The sequence below is a fragment of the Tachypleus tridentatus genome, chromosome 1 (genome assembly GCF_004210375.1).
Source record: "Tachypleus tridentatus isolate NWPU-2018 chromosome 1, ASM421037v1, whole genome shotgun sequence".
Taxonomy (NCBI): Eukaryota; Metazoa; Arthropoda; class Merostomata; order Xiphosura; family Limulidae; genus Tachypleus; species Tachypleus tridentatus.
The window spans coordinates 114,495,359-114,515,564 of NC_134825.1; the positions used below are offsets into that span (position 1 = coordinate 114,495,359).

A 20,206-nucleotide genomic window follows, 5' to 3' on the forward strand; every position below is an offset into this window, starting at 1 on the left:
TGTAAAGCCTAACATGTCCTGGTAACAAGTTTGTTTTCATTTTAACATACTACTGTTCTGTATGAAGCCTAACATGTCCTGGTAACAAGTTTGTTTTCATTTCAACATATTATTGTTCTGTGTGAAGCCTAACATGTCCTGGTAACAAGTTTGTTTTCATTTCAACATATTACTGTTCTGTGTGAAGCCTAACATGTCCTGGTAACAAGTTTGTTTTCATTTCAACATATTACTGTTCTGTGTGAAGCCTAACATGTCCTGGTAACAAGTTTGTTTTCATTTCAACATATTATTGTTCTGTGTGAAGCCTAACATGTCCTAGTAAGAAGTTTGTTTTCATTTCAACATACTACTGTTCTGTGTGAAGCCTAACATGTCCTGGTAACAAGTTTGTTTTCATTTTAACCTACTACTGTTCTGTGTGAAGCCTAACATGTCCTGGTAACAAGTTTGTTTTCATTTCAACATATTACTGTTCTGTGTGAAGCCTAACATGTCCTGGTAACAAGTTTGTTTTCATTTCAACATATTACTGTTCTGTGTGAAGCCTAACATGTCCTGGTAACAAGTTTGTTTTCATTTCAACATATTATTGTTCTGTGTGAAGCCTAACATGTCCTAGTAACAAGTTTGTTTTCATTTCAACATACTACTGTTCTGTGTGAAGCCTAACATGTCCTGGTAACAAGTTTGTTTTCATTTTAACCTACTACTGTTCTGTGTGAAGCCTAACATGTCCTGGTAACAAGTTTGATTTCATTTTAACATACTACTGTTCTGTGTGAAGCCTAACATGTCCTGGTAACAAGTTTGTTTTCATTCAACATACTACTGTTCTGTGTGAAGCCTAACATGTCCTGGTAACAAGTTTGTTTTCATTTCAACATATCACTGTTCTGTGTGAAGCCTAACATGTCCTGGTAACATGTTTGTTTTCATTTCAACATATTACTGTTCTTTGTGAAGCCTAACATGGCCTGGTCACGGGTTTGAATCCTAACACTTAAATGTGCAAATGTCCACTCTTTCAGCTGGGGGAACTGGATGTATAATGTGGCAGTAAATTTCACTGTCCATTGATATCCCAAATGGTGTTGGCTAGTTGCCTTTACTAATGTATTACTGCTAAAGAAGGGTGGTTAGTGCATATAACCCCTGAGTAGCTTTCATAAAACTCGACAAAACAAACTATTCTGTGTATAGGTAGATACGAGTTCAAACTTGGACTACCTGTTCATATAAACTTGAAAAGTTACACAATGAAAATAAAGACCTTGTTTGGAATTTCTAATATCTTGTTTTACTAGAGCTTGGAGAGGAAAATATCTGAACCATCCTATCAAAAAATAAAACAAAATTTAAATGTTGTTTGGCCTATATTTATGGTGAAGCCAACAAATTTTTTTTCCCATCTGGTATATCTAAAGGTGTATTAATGTGAACTCTGAGGATGTAATATACATGTTTATGTTATTTTGTAGGAGGCAAAATTAGTGCTTGAAGAACATTTTGCTGGACAAGCTGAAATGGTTGAAAAAGTAAGCTGTTGTTATGTGGTGGTTCATTTTATTTTTGTTGTATCACTCAAATACCATTCTTAAATTTAACATAAATTTGTAAATGTCCAGAGGTAAATGATGGGTACTGTTTAATTGGATTAGCCAAGCATTTGCTTTTTTTTTTCAAATATATGTTTTAAGTATCACTAAACCAGGGGGTCAATCATTATGGAACAGATACAAATCATGTGAGTTACTGTTAAGCTGTCATCAGGTTTTCATGTAAGCTCGGTGTTAAATTAACATTGTCTAGTAGTTGCTTTTAGCAAAATTTAATATAGAAACACTTTTCAGTAAACATTTCTTTAACAACTTGTGGTAGCATTATCATTGGTTGTGAACGTATTTCTGTTGGAGTAGATATAAAAACAAAACAATATTTGAAGAACACAATAATCCGTGTATTTCATGTTTGGCTCTTACTGAAATCTGAACCATCTATCTGTGTCTGTTTTAGCAAAGGCGTCAAACAGCAATGCATTCTTACATGTGCGGCAGTGATAACAGACGGCCCCTTAGCATGTTCTCTGTTGACTTCAGCCCGTTTCGACAAGACACTGGCCAGTGGGACTTCAGGTATTACACAACATTCAACATTTAGTTTTATGTTTCTAACATATTGTTATATTTATTGAATTGAAAGCATTACTTTAATTATGAAAGACTTATCAGTACAAGAAACCAAAGAAGTCAAACATAGATAACTTGTACATGTATTAAAATATATAAGTATATTGACCACTTGTTTAAAAGTGTATGTTGTTGTGATTGGCTAGTGGTGGAAAAGATGTTATTTCTGGTTTTCCAAACTACACTGATCCAGCAGCTAAGGTATCAACATGGCTTTGTAATGATGCAAAGACAGGACAGACAGACCAAGAGGCAAGTCCACACAGTAGCAGCTCTAGTGATGAAGAAACTTACAAGGCTGAAGAAGAAGCAAGTCCAACGGATGATGAAAAGTCTACAAATAAAGAGGTAGTATGGTTAGACATCATAACTGTATCTAGCACTTTAAAAGATGTAATTCAGCACAGAAAAGACTATTAAACATTTGTGATGATGTGTTTATCTTTTAAAACAATGTTAAACATTCGTTATGATGTGTTTATCTTTTAAAACAATGTTAAACATTCGTTATGATGTGTTTACTTTTTAAAACACTGTTAAACATCCGTTATGATGTGTTTACCTTTTAAAACACTGTTAAACATTTGTTATGATGTGTTTATCTTTTAAAGCAATGTTAAACATTCGTTATGATGTGTTTACTTTTTAAAACACTGTTAAACATCCGTTATGATGTGTTTACCTTTTAAAACACTGTTAAACATTCGTTATGATGTGTTTATCTTTTAAAACAATGTTAAACATTCGTTATGATGTGTTTACTTTTTAAAACGCTGTTAAACATCTGTTATGATGTGTTTACCTTTTAACACAATGTTAAACATTCGTTATGATGTGTTTACTTTTTAAAACACTGTTAAACATCCGTTATGATGTGTTTACCTTTTAAAACACTGTTAAACATTTGTTGTGATGTGTTTATCTTTTAAAACACTGTTAAGCATTTGTTGTGATGTGTTTACCTTTTAACACAATGTTAAACATTCGTTATGATGTGTTTACTTTTTAAAACACTGTTAAACATCCGTTATGATGTGTTTACCTTTTAAAACACTGTTAAACATTTGTTATGATGTGTTTACCTTTTAAAACACTGTTAAACATTTGTTATGATGTGTTTACATTTTAAAACACTGTTAAACATTTGTTATGATGTGTTTACCTTTTAAAACACTGTTAAACATTTGTTATGATGTGTTTACCTTTTAAAACACTGTTAAACATTTGTTATGATGTGTTTACCTTTTAAAACACTGTTAAACATTTGTTATGATGTGTTTACCTTTTAAAACACTGTTAAACATTTGTTATGGTGTGTTTACCTTTTAAAACACTATTAAACATTTGTTATGATGTGTTTACCTTTTAAAACACTATTAAACATTTGTTATGATGTGTTTGCCTTTTAAAAGAATATAAAAATTTGTAATAATGTGTTAGAAGTATTTGAAATTTTGTCATGAACATGGTATTTATAAAACATGACTTAACTTTTTTTAAAAACTATATAAAAAAGTTGCAGTGTTTATTGTTATTTTACATATATTTTACAAGGTTGTTTGGTAACTGTAATATCTGCCAATTAACTTTGTATACATTGTATGAAACATGACAAATCATTGTTAAATGCTGTTCTTAGAACTGCTGTAAGGAAACATAAGATGAAAATGGAGTAGTTTGTTTACGTGGCCAATGAGGAAAATGAAATTTGTTTTGAATAAAGGTTATAATAATACAGGATGTTCGGAAAGTCACTGTGCACTTATATATTTATCAACAGACATGTTTCAATGTAGAATACACGAGGTAAATATGAATGACAATTATAAACAATGTTGAAAGTGATCCCCGTTGGCATCAATACAGGCTTGGATCCTTCTTATTTTGTTTCTAAACACCGCTATCAGTTGCTGGCTTGAAATAGACTGAATAAAATATGATTACAAAACTGCACAGTGACTTTCCAAACACCCTGTACAATATTTCAGGTTCTTTTAAGACTTTAATTAGGTGCAACTTCAATAGTGTCCAGAATAATGAGTTCATTTAAAATATGTTTTACTTGATGTGTGTGTGTGTATAAGGCAGTCTGTTGCAATGTAGGTTGCTGAGCTACCCTTGGACTCGCCACTTCAAAGCCCTCAGCCAGTAAATGAGCCAAAACCTTTTACTGTAGAACCAGTTTCATGTAAACCTTCTCCTGGACTGATGAAAGGTAAACAAAGGCTCTGTTTATTAGTTTAATATTAAAGAACAGTACAGTGGATATTATAACTTTTGTATCATATTAAAGACTTTTGTGTAATTTTAATTTTCACATATTTAGGGAACTTTAAGCAAATTGCTAGATAATGTTGGGTTTAACCATCGACTGTTGACGTTTATGTAGCACCTACTACTGTGAGCCTGTTTTAATCAACCTACTGATTTTGATTTAGCACCAAGTTACTGTGAAACTTTTGTTGCTCTCAACCTATTTAAATGTATTTTTAATTCTTTCACACTTAAGGAACTTTAAATAAGTAAACAGTGTCCACTCATATGGAGTATCTATACTCTTCAAAAAAAGAAACGCAAAAGGCAAAATATGAGACAAATTGTTAACAAGTTTATTTTGGGTAGTTCTGTATGACATGTGTGAAACTTTGCACATTTACTGCTGAACATTCAAAGTCTGCAAAGGCGAAGTCCACGCTCACTAGTTGAAGTTTAACGTCACTCAACGTCAATAACGAGTATGCCCCCCGTGAGCATCAATAACTGCTTGGCATCTCCAGCCCATGGAAGCGATGAGATGACGAATCACATCCTGTGGAATGGCTGTCCACTCAGCCTGCAAAGCTGCTGCAAGCTGAGATAGAGTCTGCGGTTGAGGTTGTCGCCGTCGCAGACGTCGGTCCAACTCTCGTCCCAAAGATGTTCGATGGGGTTTAAATCTGGTGATCTGGAGGGCCAGGGAAGAACATTGATGTTGTGGTGTCTTAAGAAGACAGTGGTGAGTCGGGCTGTGTGAGGACGGGCATTGTCATGTTGAAAAACGTCATTGACGTTCACCATGATGGGTTGCACATGGGGCCTAAGAATCTCGTCGACGTATCATTGAGTCGTAAGATTCCCTCGAATGTGCAAAAGGTCTGTTCTGGCATTGTAGGCGATGGCAGCCCACATCATGATGCTGCTACCACCATATCTGCCAACATCCTGCACACAGTTTGCTGCAAAACGTTCACCTTGGCGATGGTAAACACGGGTCCTTCCATCCTGCCTACGAAGCATAAAACGTGATTCATCGCTGAACCAAACATGCCTCCATCGTCGATGAAGCCATGCCCGATGTGCCCGAGTCCACTGCAGCAGTGCTTGACGATGTTGCTGGGTGAGGATGACGCCTCTGACTGGACGTAGAGGTCAGATTCCTGTATCTCGTAGACGGTTGCGTACAGTCTGATCGGAAATCCTACGCAGCCCTGGTATGGTTGAGGCAGTAGACGTTGCAGTGGTGGTCCTATCCCAAAGGTGACATAACCGGATGTAGCGATCTTGTGTGGGCATGGTCACACGAGGTCTGCCAGATCGTGGACAGTCACGAGTTGATCCATGTTGTTGGTGACGACTCCATAGCCTTTTGATGGTGCTTGGGTGGACATTCACAGCTCTGGCAACATCTGATCGAGATTCGCCTGCTTCCAAGTGACTAATGGCATTGTTGTGTTGTGCTTCAGTCAGTCTTGGCGTAACTGTATTGCATGTCGGTGGCTTAACACTGAGCTATGGAAACCGAGAACCCCTCACTTTTATAGGGATTTTGCACATGTTGCACTTGCAGAACATGCAGATCTCTCAAACAAATTTATTAGACACGCATGCGTTTTGGCGAAATATCCGACGTTTTCCTCCGTTTTCAAAGTGCACAACTTTTATTGTCATTTTGGTCTGACAATCAGTGCCTTAAGACGTGTAACATCACAAACTCTGAGCTTGTAACGTTATTACATATATTTCTCTTTAAAATAAAAAAATATCCCTTTTGCGTTTCTTGTTTTGAAGAGTATATTTTTAATTGACCCGTCGGTTTCAATCTACCACCTAGTTACCCTGAGTTTCTTTTAATTGATTGTTGATTTTGATTTAGCGCCTAGTCACCCAGAGGTTCGAGCTGCTCTTAATCTAGGTGGTTCTGAACCTAGTTCGGTAAAAGTTGTGCGTCAGCCACTTTTCCCTGATAGTAGTAAAGAAGCCCTGGAACAGGTATGACCAATATTTGTTATATTATCTCAACTGTATATTTTCCTCCATAAACACTATTATTTTCTTAATTAAAAAAATATAATTTTTTTTTAAAACAATGTCCAATTCATTGTTACTAACAGTATCATTTGATTGTTGTTTTAAAGCTTTAGTGACGTTGATGGCCATCTAGAAAGATGCAGTTTGTTTTCTAAAGCCATTTTATTAATAAATTACACTGGTGACTTTAATCACTTCCAAAGTATTCTGAAACAAAATAATCTGAATTATGATTGGATTCTTTAAAAAAAAAAAAAAGAGATAAAAATGGTTATGGAACTTTGAAATTTGTTTGCTTAATCTTTTATGACATTTTCTGATGAACTATATATTGCAGTTTGTAAAATGAGAAGTGCTGTGTTAGTGTTATCCGCTTGGAAAATAAATCAGTTGTTATTCTTGTACTGTTGGTATATAACTGGTCTCTCTCACTTTTTTTTTTTACACATCTCTTTCCATTTATGCAGAAAGTTAAAGCTTTTAACTTGTTATAATTTGACTTATCGAAGGTCAGGGAAGCTCTCGTGTAACACTGGTGATCTATTTTACCACATTCAGGCAGAATCGACTGCTACTATAAACACCCTCAGTGCAAAAGCAAGAAGGGCACACTTTGCAAAAATGTCCAGTGTCAATGCTGTCGTAGAATCGAAGCAAGAGCCCTCATCTGCAGTGAGCAGCATCTCCAGGATCAGTTACAGTCGAGAGTTTCTCCTCAACTGTGCCTTGTCTCCTCACAGCTGTGCCTTCCCTGTCAACCTTTTAGAAATTGCAAAAGATGCCCTATACATTGTTCGACAAGTAAGGATTGTTTGAAACTTCTCTAAAGAGCTGTAGTTGTGCACAACATCCATGATCCTTTTATTTTAACTGACTCATTCTAACCACACATCCCATGGATCAGCAGTAAGTTTGAAGGGTTATAATGCTAACCCATTGTATAGCTTTGTACTTAACAGCAAAAGAAAAAACCACATCTAACGATACAATGTAGGATTATATACATGTACTTCTACGGCATTTTATTCAGGTTAAAAAAGAATGTGAACTCTTTTCAATGGGTGTTTATAAAAAGGAACATTGGTAGTTTGATGTAAGTTCATGTTTTAAGTGTTCATCTTTGGAACTGCATATTCCTTATAAGAAGAATATTTGAGTCTTATTTTCAGTAAATAGTATTTAGTTTGGAATATACAGAAAACAACTATGAGAAAGGAATTACATCATGCTGATACATTGGTTGGCAGGCACACAATAATTTATAAACATGGATAAAATATTGTACATCAAACTAATACATCATGACCAGGTGGTTAAGGTACTCAACTCGTAATCCGAGGGTTGCTGGTTCTAATTCCCGTCCCACCAATCATGCTCACCCTTTCGGTCATGGGGATGTTATAATGTGATGGTCAATCCCACTGTTTGTTGATAAAAGAGTAGTCCAAGAGTTAGCATTGGGTGGTGATGACTAGCTGCCTTCCCTATGGTTTTACACGGCTAAATTTGGGATAGCTAGTGCAGATAGCCCTTGAGTAGTTTTGCACGAAATTCAGAATAAACCAAACTAATAGATCAGCTTGTAGACACAACAATTTATAAACATAGGTAAAATATTGTACATAATGCTAATATCAGGTCATCCCTTAAGTAATGTCTGATTTAGGTTCAGAAAAAGAGAAAGGATTTCAAACCCTTTTATTGTTATTTAATCAATAATGTATGTTCCATTATTATTAATTACTTCCTGTCAACGATTCACAAACTTCTGAATGCCACTTCTATAAAATTCTTGGGGTTTGGAGGAAAAGAATGTAGATGGGGTAGTTTGACATCTTCATGTGTTCCAAGCTCTTTTCCATCAAGATAGTTCTGTAAACCTTGAAATAGATTCTAATCAGATGGAGCAAGGTCTGGAGAATAAGGAGGATGTGGAAGTTTTTCCCAATCTAGCTCTTCAGTCTTTACAGATGTGATCCTCGCTGTATGGGACTATGGATTATTCTGGTGTAACCCAACACCTTTACGACTGATCAAAGCAGGCCTCTTTTCTTTCAGTGAAACATTCAAGCGCTCTAACTGTTGACAGTAGAAGTCTGATGTAATTGTTACATTGAGCAGCAGGAACTCAAAGTGGATCTCACCAACAACATCCCACCAAATGTTTAACAAGATTTTTCCTAGGATGGAGGCCCATTTTGTGCTGTGTTTTAGCCAGTTTACTTGCACTGAGCCATTGTCTGCAGTGCTAAACATTTTTGTAATGTACCCATTTTTCATCTCTATTAACTAACCTGTCCAAAAAAGGTGAGTTATAAACTTGATCTGAAGTTGTCTTCTGTCAAATCATGGGAGACCCATTTTCCAAGTTTTGACACCTTTCCAAGCTGTTGCACATGACTGTGAACTGTTGAATGGGTTGAATTAATCTTCTGTGCTAGTTCTTCAACTGTTACAGCACAATCTTCATCAAGTGCAGCCTCCAGCAAGTCATCATTAAACTCAACAGGACGATCTGAACGTGGCGCATCACTTAAGCTGTAGTCACCTGATCTGAACTTCTGAAACCACCTTTGACCTTTTCTTTCATTGAGAGATTCCGCACCATAAACACTTTGAATGTTTCGTGTAGTTTCTGCTGCACTGTTGTCTTTTTAAACTTATAAAACACTATATGCCTAATGTGCTGCTCAGACATATCCATCTTCATAAGGGTTTATTTGATTAATGATCTGAAAAAGTGGAGTTGGACTAGTTTCTTTTATTTCTCTCAACATTTTTATACACGTCCTACTACATATTGTAGTCATTAAAACCTTCTACAAAAATAGAAATGATGTTGCACTTTCTGTATTAAATTATCAGACATTACTTATGGGATGACCTGTGTCTTAACATAAGTATTCTGATGTGCATCCTCTGATATTACTATGTCTTAACATAAGTATTTAGATGTGCATCCTCTGATATTACTGTGTCTTAACATAAGTATTTAGATGTGCATCCTCTGTTATTACTGTGTCTTAACATAAGTATTTAGATGTGCATCCTCTGATATTACTGTGTCTTAACATAAGTATTTAGATGTGCATCCTCTGTTATTACTGTGTCTTAACATAAGTATTTAGATGTGCATCCTCTGATATTACTGTGTCTTAACATAAGTATTTAGATGTGCATCCTCTGTTATTACTGTGTCTTAACATAAGTATTTAGATGTGCATCCTCTGTTATTACTGTGTCTTAACATAAGTATTTAGATGTGCATCCTCTGATATTACTGGGTCTTAACATAAGTATTTAGATGTGCATCCTCTGATATTACTGTGTCTTAACATAAGTATTCAGATGTACATCCTCTGTTATTACTGTGTCTTAACATAAGTATTTGGATGTACATCCTCTGATATTACTGTGTCTTGACATAAGTATTCAGATGTACATCCTCTGATATTACTGGGTCTTAACATAAGTATTCAAATGTGCATTTCTTAAAAGTTTAAAAAAAAATTTTTGTCCCTCATGTTTAAATATTGAATAAAAGCAACTAATTAGCATGCTAAGTAAACATGAAAGAATAGTTTTGTAATGATGAAGTGTCCCTCATGTATAAGTGTTGATTAAAAGCAACCAATTTACATATTAAGTAAACACGAAAGAACATTTTTGTTTTGATGAAGTGTCCTTCATGTTTAAATACTGAATAAAAGCAACCAATTAGCATGCTAAGTAAACATGAAAGAATAGTTTTGTAATGATGAAGTGTCCCTCATGTATAAGTGTTGATTAAAAGCAACCAATTTACATACTAAGTAAACATGAAAGAACATTTTTTAACGACCAAGTGTCCCTAAATATGAATGTTGATTAAATATGTGAGTGTCCATACAACTGATTAACATTCTAAATTATCTATTTGTATTATTTTTAATTTGTTTTATATTTTTAACCCCATATCAGAGTAGCACCAAGTTTGATCCTGCAGCTTATAAGGTTGAAACATCTGCCAAATGGGCAAAACAAGTCTCGAAAAGTGATACCAAAGATTGTTCGAGTTCAAGTCCTTCAGACGAAGTGTCAGACAATATGTGATATATATACATATAGATAGACAGCTCTTCTGAATTGTTCGGTTTTTTGTTACAGTCAATTTGTTCTAAGTCTCATTTTTATAATTTTTAACCCCAATTATTTCTAACGATTGTGTTAAACAGAGTGAGACTATATATATATATATATATATTTATATATAAATTGTTTGGTTGTAATAGACACATATCTGGTACTTCAGCTAAAGTTTTTATGTTAGAACTTCTAAGTATTCTTTTACGTTGCTCGTATTATTGCAACTTGTACATTGGTGAAGATCACATCCTACAAACAGAACAAAAAACAATGTGGGGGGGGGCAGCACCAAGGTTCACAGTTATGAGGGTGTGTCTGCATGCAGTTTCTCTTCAACTTACCCTGAGAAACACCCAAATTGCCAGTATTGTAAGACTTATTGTACGTGAAACATTGATACAGGTGTTGTTTTATATGAAAAAATATTGAAATGCCTAATATTGGTTAAAATTTTTCTAATTTTGTAAAAAAAGGAAAGAAAAACATATGACTGTTTACTTGGGCTTTATCTCTGTGTTATGAGACAAAAAGTGATTGCTTTTCTACTTCTGATGCTACTAGGTAGGCACCTACGTTTCAGGTTTTCCTTCTTTTCAGAAGAGAGAGGATATAGAAACCAACATTAAATGTAAACACTGGTGTTACGATAATTATACTTTACAAGCAAGACTGTCTCTAGACAAGTTCTACCAGTGAATGTTTACTGTTCTTGGTAATTACATTCTGCAAACAGGACTGTCTCTAGGCATTCTACCAGGGTGGGTAGAACACAGATATCCCGTTTTGTAGCTTTGTAACTTCAAAGCATTAATCTATCAAAATGCTTGTTGGAGTTCTAATGGCTTACCGTTAAGCAAGATAGCCCTCATTAGTTAACTGTTATGGCTCGGCATAGCTGCTCAGAGCAAGCGATATTCGAGTGCCTTCTCGGGCTAACTCATCAAGCATGTGCCTTATTTACGTTGTCCCACTATCCTTCAGTTCGCAGTAAGTCTGATCAAAAAGTAAGTGAACAGTCACACGTTCATAAAAATATGTGTGTGTGTTTGTCTGTGTGCAATGTTTTATATAAATTGGATGATCTGAACATTTTATTACTTACTACCAGGTGTACACAAGACCTATTTTTTCATCATTTTAGCTTTTAACATGCCCAGTTATGTGTACAAACTTAATACAACAGGATGCAGTTGAAAATTGTTCCCATGCACCTTGAGAAATGTATCATAACCATAATTCGATATTTTCTAACGCTGTAAAAGAAACGTAAGTGCTGACAAAAAGATGTTTTTGGTGTACTACAGTATCTTCTACTACAACTGTTTGCAATTTACTAAAAGTATTAAAGGAGCCTCTTTAATTATGTGACTGGAATTCTGTATACTTATTTTTAACTAAAGGGGCGATAAAAATGTATATTAGTTGTAGACGTAACAAATTGAGATGTGTTCAGTTTAAAGATGGGATTATTCACTTCAGAACTATAGTATTATTTACCTTTTTTTTTCTTATGTCAATCATTTTATTATTTTATGATTTTCTTGTAACAATCGTTTTTTTAAGTATTGTTACTTGGACAAGCTTATTACGCATTATATCTGTCTATTCTTTAAGTTTTGTTATATTCAATTTAGTGCATTCTTTGTTAACCCTAATCACGTGTTGTTGTCGAGTCTGTTACATTATTATTATTTAACTAAACAATTGAGTTTAAGCTAAGAAAATAAACAGTCTGAACGCGTGAAGTAAAGTTAAATATGATTATTATTGCACATTGTTCAGACTCAGGGCAACATACTTATAGAGAATCTATAAATCAATAACCCAGCTTTCCTTCTGTGACGACCAGATAGAAATGATGTCAATCCAACGCTCCATACGAACTGGATGTGCCGGATTTACTCATTACGATGCGAGTTATCAAGTGATCAGTCGTTCAGTACTTAAAGGTGTAATCTTAGATATCGTCTATTCGGCCATTGGAGGACATTGCAGCATTTTATATGCAGCCAAAGTAGATAGTACTTGTTAGAGAACAACTGGGGAAGAAAGGTAATTACAACGATAACAAAGGTTTTCAGTACCAATCGTTTAGGCTAAACCTGCATTATTAAAGAACTTTTTTTTTATTCCTATGTTAGTAAAATATATAAAGCATATAGTACACTACATTTTCCATTTAGCGAAACTACACCAAACGAAAGAGTCTCAGAGAAATATAAGAAATTATCACGTTTTTCTTGGTTCTGTCGTTTGAGATGCTTGCAATATTTTGCAAACCAACTAATTACATTACCGTTGCAGTCAACGCTAATATAATGTAACGCCAACGCTCTGGATAAAACAATTACCCGATTTTACACACGTATCTTTTGCCGTTCATCTTTTGTTTTCTTAGAACCTTGTAATGGTGATATGAAAAAGTTGAAAAAGAAACCATGTTTTAAAACAGTAGACTATAAAGAACATGGTGTGCGTAAAAATAAAGGAAATAGTCTCGTAAATGTGTGTAATTCGAAGGCAAAAAGGCCCCGGCATGGCCAGGTGGGTTAAGGCGTTCGACTCGTGATCCGAGGGTCGCAGGTTCGAATCCCCGTCGCACCAACCATGCTCGTCCTTTCAGCCATAGGGACGTTATAACGTTGCGTTCAATCCTACTATTAGTTGGTAAAAGAGTAGCCCAAGAGTTGGCGGTGGGTGGTGATGATTAGCTGCCTTCCCTCTAGTCTTACACTGCTAAATTATAGACAGCTAGCGCAGATAGCCCTCCTGTAGCTAGCTTTGCGCGAAATTCAAATAATTGAAGACAGAGAATATATGTATAAACTAGAGCTAACTTACTATTTTATTCGTTTTATGGAAAGAGTTGATAATTTTATGACACTCCAACTCTGTTATCAAAGAATTTGATTAAACTAATTACTAAAAAAATCCATTTAAATTTTTCTCTTAAGGACGTTTTCACGCAACATTTGTTTACATCTGTCTTAAGTGTACAACGAAATACAAGTAATGCTACGAGTCTTAGATTCATTGAACTGAAATATATAATTTGCAATTTTTAACTGAGAGTTTGTTTTTGAGTGGATCAATAGTTTCGTTTATGTTATTAAAAAGTTGTATTCGTAATTTCCGCGTTAGCATGGAGTCATTCTGAGTTTCCTCGAAATAAACATCTAACTTACTGTGTATCCTCAGATTAAATGAATAGTTCAGATGAAAATGATCAATGGGGTTGTAATTAATAAACATCTAACTTACTGTGTATCCTCAGATTAAATGGATAGTTCAGATAAAAATGATCATTGGGGAGTAATTAATAAACATCTAACTTACTGTGTATTCTCAGATTAAATGGATAGTAAAGATGAAAATGATCATTGGGGAGTAATTAATAAACATCTAACTTACTGTGTATCCTCAGATTAAATGGATAGTTCAGATGAAAATGATCATTGGAGAGTAATTAATACACTAACTTACTGTGTATCCTCAGATTAAATGGATAGTTCAGATGAAAATGATCATTGGGGAGTAATTAATACACTCTAGCTTACTGTGTATCCTCAGATTAAATGGATAGTTCAGATGAAAATGATCATTGGGGAGTAATTAATACACTCGACACAGAATACACAAAGTGATTGTGTGTCACACTTTGAACGAATGTGCTTTATAGCAGCGGTGAAATTTACCATGGAGCAATGGAGAAAAGTATTACTTGTGTTTATCGGAAGTGTTATTGTAAGAAACCGTCTGAACTCTAATACGCGCAGACTGGTGTTCCAGATGTCACCAAACCATTAGACCGACAGCTTGTTTGTTGTGATCACTCCTGCGGGAGATTGTAACATCCATTGTCACGTGCCTTTCGACACCAGATAATGACTAGTGCATGCCTATTGGCGGAACCGTTACGACAGTTTTGTATATATATATCCTCTTAAGTCAGAAGATAAAATATCTTGCTATTCGTGACCAAGTTGTTTACTTTGATTGGAATATTGGTGAATTTAACCTGCAGATGTGTACGAGACTTAACCATTCGACATTTGGATTAATCAACTAACCGAAAGATGAATTATTATAACCACTTGTTAAGTATAATCTTCTGGTGGTGGGAATGGCGGGCAATAATAAAAAACAGTTTCATATAAAGTTTGAATAAGTAATAATTTTTAAAAGTAAAGTCGAATAATTTAGAACATTTAGGCTTAAGTTCAAAACTTCATAATTTTTTGTGTTATCAGCTCGTATTAACTGATCTCATCGTAAATTTTTGCTTTTCTGTAGTTAAGTGAAAATTTATTTACAAAATCATTCTTTTATTAAATTTCGCGCAGAAGTACGAAAAGGTTAGCTTCATATTGTTGTCCATAACTTTAAACTGACAGAAAGAAGGCAATTGATCAACAATGCCCACCGCTCTATCGAATAATTGAATTTAATCTTCACTAAGTGTGCGAAACGTGTTTTTGCAGCAACAGATCACGAATGGATATGAACCAATTTTTTGGCAGGAAATGAATAATATTCTACGTATATCCACCAGGTTTCTTCAAAATCTATTCATTTTTGGCTGAGGTATAGATAGAGGAAAAATAGCATGTGAAACCGGTCCACATATTAATGAGTGAGGTTCTATTTTATGGCCTTGACTCCCTGAAAGGTAGTCACTTCTAAGTTTGATCATAGTACAATTCTATACCAATTTTAGTCCAAATTCATTCAAACGTTTTTAAGAAATCTTGCTGACAAACGTGACCCTCTGCCCACTTTCGGTGGTGAAGACAACTAAGAGAAACGAAATAATTGATTCTCACACAAAGCGCGATAACTTTGGTTTATTTAAAATGGATATTTTTACATGCTACAAATATAATTCTTAAAAAGTTCTCGTGTGGTGTCAGCTTGTTTTCTGCAAAATGTGAAAATTGCTATCAAATTATTCAATCTGTGAAACAGTTTTTCCGCGAAACACTCAATACTGTGTTGAAAGAAACAACTTGCGTATTGTCAACTCAGTACAGTTACAGTTGTTTTAAGTGTTGAGGTAATATTATTAATAGACTGTATATAAATATAATTGTAGCTTGTTAACATGAAATATTTTGAGGGACAAATCCCTTATTAATATTGTTAACATATATATCACCTCCATTAAAGTATAGGAACAATATTGGTCACCTTCAAGTTTTCTTGTGCCCACTTAAAAAACTCGCAGTAAATTTTGTACGAGACATATTAACTTATTGTAATACCATTTGAGAAATATTACCTGTTCCAGGGACCTTGTTATTTTTCAAACTTTCTACTTTTTGTTTTGTAAATTAAGTGTTAATAATAAATTTATGTACATCTAGCATGTTTCCCACAAGTAATTTTTCAGGACTTATAATAGTGTTTACGACTTCTGTAGTGAAAACCAAAAAAAAACAATTCAGCTACCTCATAATCCTCTGTAATAATCCTTTCCTCAAGGGCCCAATTCCCATTTTAACATTATGCTTTCCTTTGTTGTATTACATTTTTTTACTACTAGTTTAGAATTTTCGGTTAACTTTTTTCATTCAACTATTTTTCTTAATCAACTCTCTTATGCTTGAAGTTGTCCATCAGTCATTAAACCCTTCATTGACTCAGCGGTTAAGTCTGAGAGTTTATCGCTCTAAAATTGGATTTCGATACCTGCGATGAGAAAAGATACTTAATATTAAACAGCATTTCAGTAGTTAAATCTTCACTCATTACATTTGTAATATTTATATTTAATTTTAGTCTTAACACTTCTGCTAAACCACCCATTTTTACTTTTGTGGAACATACTTATCTTAAATACTTAACTTATTTTTAACAACATCTGAGAAGCAATACCATTTAACTTAATGTCCCAATCGATCAGAATCCATTCCTATCTCATTCCTTGTACCTAAATGTTCTAATTCCAAACCTCGACCGTATCCACATTAGAAATCAATAATAAATTTTAAATAAAAATTATCCCTTGTAGATTCCTTAACTAAAAAAACTATACTGAACAGTATTCAAGTAATTTTCACCCTCACTACTTGATGGCCAGGTGTTTAAGGCACTCGACTCGTAATCCGAGGGTCGTGGGTTCGAATCCTCGTCACAACAAACATGCACGCTCTTCCAGCCATGGGGGCGTTATAATGTTACGGTCAATCCCAATATTCGTTGGTAAAAGAGTTGGCGGGGGCTTGTGATGACTAGCTGTTTTCCCTCTAGTCTTACACTGCTAAATTAGGGATGGCTAACGCAGATAGACCTCGTGTAGCTTTGCGCGAAATTCAAACCACTATTCGACACTTAAAATCTCTTGCTCAATATGCCTAAAATTTAAAGCCTTTCTTTCAAAGGCATTGCTAGGCACTTACATGCGGTGCCTCTGTCTCGATCCTATTTGGCAATACTTTGAATACCCAGTTGGTGTTTTAGAAATCAGAATAGAAATCCATGGCTGATATTGTACTGAAACCCCGACTTTTATAAGCGCCTAAATACGCCTCTGCTTCTATGATTAAAAAACTCGTAATAAATAAACAACAAGAAAATACTGATAAAAGCTATACTTGAAGGAAGCAGTCGAAAATGTTAACTAAATAATTATGTTTTTGTTTATGTGAAGACGAAAGTAGTATCGAAAATAAAAACATCGAATTGAATAGGAATTACTGTCCTGCCCTCTTTTGGTGATTACGTAAAATACATGTTATGACAGAAGAGGAAACGTCAACCTTGTAATACGATTTTTCGGTCAGTTTTGAATAGGAAGAAATTTGGTAGCCAGTCAGTTTGAGTCGTAAGGAAAATTCTTGCTAGCAATGACTAAGTTCAGGTGATTGACCATTCATTTGACTTGCAAGAAGAGGTATGACTGACATTCTAAAGAACACAATGAAAAATGCACAGTTTTCAGGTATAATTTTTTAGCCTAGACTCGTGTAGGGGTTTACACCTTTCATAAAAAAATCTAATAAAAGGATTAAGTGAAATTATCCATTTTTAGTGATTTGAATATTTAAGACGGTGACTATATTTTCACATTAATTTAATGTTGGCAGTTGTTGGAGTTGGAGTGATAAAAAAAATTAACCGATTACGTGCTTTATCATAAGACGGTTTGATCAAAGCTCATTCTTTTAAGTAAGGAAACTTGCATCGTTAATAAAAGCAGAGCTAAATGTTTAAAAATTGAATTCAATATACTCAGACATTTAACAACATAATAATAACTTATTAGATGATGATAACAGTAAATATAAAAGTAGCAAAACTTAGATTTGTATTGCTTATAAACACACAAAACGTTTATCTTTAAATTTAGTGCAAATAGCTTCAGTTTTAGCCCTTAGGCCTATGAGATACGTTACATGATACGATGTAGGTACAAAGCCGAGCTTTGATTTAATTTCATGTGAAATGTTTAGATGTGTGTGAATATATTATAACAGTTTTCAGATTTTTGTATTTCAGTTTTTCTCGTCTAAGATATAATTTAAATCTCTCTCGGTCTTTTTTTTTTGAGGGGTATAGCTTGAATTTTATAAGTGTAATAATACTACTAGTTGTAAATATAACTTAAACTACGAAAAGCCATATATGTAATTGTGATATAGCTGAACACAGATTTTTAAGTCAAAGGCCTGTGAATATCTACCACTTTTTTGTTTTCTCGAAGATTAGGTGAAAAATGTCCATAGGTCAACAATATGTAGTATACGTAATAGTGTGATATCACAGCTATGTTTCTCAATAAGTTGAATTTTATGTGTGTTATAAATCAAAGAAAGAAACGTATGGTAGTGTCTGTATAGTTTAACAACATTTAATTCGCTATCCATTTCGTTGCAATGACCAAATAATCTTGTTGAAAAAATAATGAACAGAAAATATTATAAATTCGTAGTGCTGAAAGTAATTTATTATACTGACCTATTGGATTATCTTTCGATGGTGGCGCCCCTATTGTTGGCCAAATTCGACACGTAATTTGAGGGTAGCGGGTTCGAATCCCCATCGCACCAAACATGCTCGCCCTTTTAGCCGTGAGGGGCGTTATAATGTGACGGTCAGTCCCACTATTCGTTGGCGGTGTGTGGTGATGACTAGCTGCCTTCCCTCTAGTTTTACATTGCTACATTAGGGACCCCTAGCGCAGATTGCTCTCGCGTACCTTTGCGCAAAAAAAACAACAACATACGAACCCTATTGCTGCCACACTATGGCTGTTTTCTGCGTCAATAAAGTATATTATTTATATGTGTTTATAAGATTAAGGTATTTAGAACTAGCTGAAATTTATCTGACCCCCAGATTCCAGTGTCAAACAGTAAAATAAGCATTATTACTGGATAAAACAGCTCTTCCCCACCTCGAATAAACGAATTAATAAAGCGTTGTTATGATAATTAATCGTTACCAAGTTGTGTACTGGTGTTATAACTACAGCGTGTTATTATACAGTCCAGCCAATAGTGATTGATTCAGAAAAAGTAAATATTTCGATCATTTTTCTATCCAATCAGCCTCTTAGCTGTTATACTGTGTATCGTGAGTTTTTCATAAAACCTTAGGCCGTGACCAAGTTGATTATGTCTCTGTTCGAAACCGTGAGACCATCTGCCTTCAGAGAGAGAATCTATAGGCTTCCGGTATAATGTACTTTTCCATCTTAGCATCCAAACAAATCCGACTACAGTTCTATACTTACTATGTCATTGTTAAGGCTCGCTGACTGCAGTGAAAGACGGTAGTTCACGTTATATCATGCGAGACGCAAGTTTCATGTGGGTGCTCTCTGTACGCATGCTTGGTCACATGATTCAGTTCCAATTATCTGAACTATCGATGTGCGAATTCAATTATTATGCAACATTTCATATGGTTAATTATAAATACAATTATGCATGCAGAATTTGAATGCTTTGACGAAATCCGCTTATTTAGTCACTTCTAATGGTCTAAAAAAATTGTTATACTATTAGTATAGTATTTTAACGATTAACCACCAGACGGAGGTGAGGCGTTTTATAATGTTGTTAAAAACCCAAAATGTTTTGTCTTTGAGTTATTCGTAAAAACATATTTTCTATTGGATCCTGACTGAAGCATAATCCAGCCATAATTGTTTTTTTTTGGGTTTTTTTCGCGCAAGGTTACACGAGGGCAATTTGCGCTAGCCATCCCTAATTTAGCAGTCTAAGACTAGAGGGAAGGCAACTAGTCATCACCACCTACCGTCAAATTTTGGGCTACGTTTTTACCAACGAACAGTGTGATTGACTGTAAGGTTATAATGCCTCCACGGCTGAAAGAGTGAGCATGTTTCGTGCGACAGGGATTCGAACTCGAGATCCTCAGGTTGCTTATCGAGCGCCTTGACCACCTGGCTATGCCGGGCCTAAAACGACGTATCAAGTGTAATTTTGTTTATATAGAATGAATTTTATGTCTTTATCTCGTAACAATGTTAAAAAAAATGATTTAGTAAATACGAAACTGGAGTAATAATATTCGCTACTGAATAAAAACGAAATAAATGTTTCCAAATACCTAACACTGAGAAAAAATCACGCTTTTAG

The 20,206-nt window shown here is 34.7% G+C and overlaps 1 protein-coding gene across 1 annotated transcript in view; it reads left to right on the top strand.

The window, feature by feature from the left end:
* LOC143258693 (eukaryotic translation initiation factor 4E-binding protein Mextli-like) overlaps positions 1-11,964 on the top strand; it is a 44,100-nt gene extending 32,136 nt beyond the window's left edge. Inside the window, exons 12-18 of the mRNA XM_076518118.1 lie at positions 1,482-1,538; positions 2,017-2,135; positions 2,336-2,537; positions 4,293-4,404; positions 6,322-6,437; positions 7,035-7,277; positions 10,437-11,964. Of these exons, the coding sequence (XP_076374233.1) occupies positions 1,482-1,538; positions 2,017-2,135; positions 2,336-2,537; positions 4,293-4,404; positions 6,322-6,437; positions 7,035-7,277; positions 10,437-10,568 (981 nt within the window). The 3' untranslated portion in view covers positions 10,569-11,964. The remainder of the gene's footprint in view (positions 1-1,481; positions 1,539-2,016; positions 2,136-2,335; positions 2,538-4,292; positions 4,405-6,321; positions 6,438-7,034; positions 7,278-10,436) is intronic.
* The last annotated feature ends 8,242 nt before the right edge of the window (positions 11,965-20,206 follow it).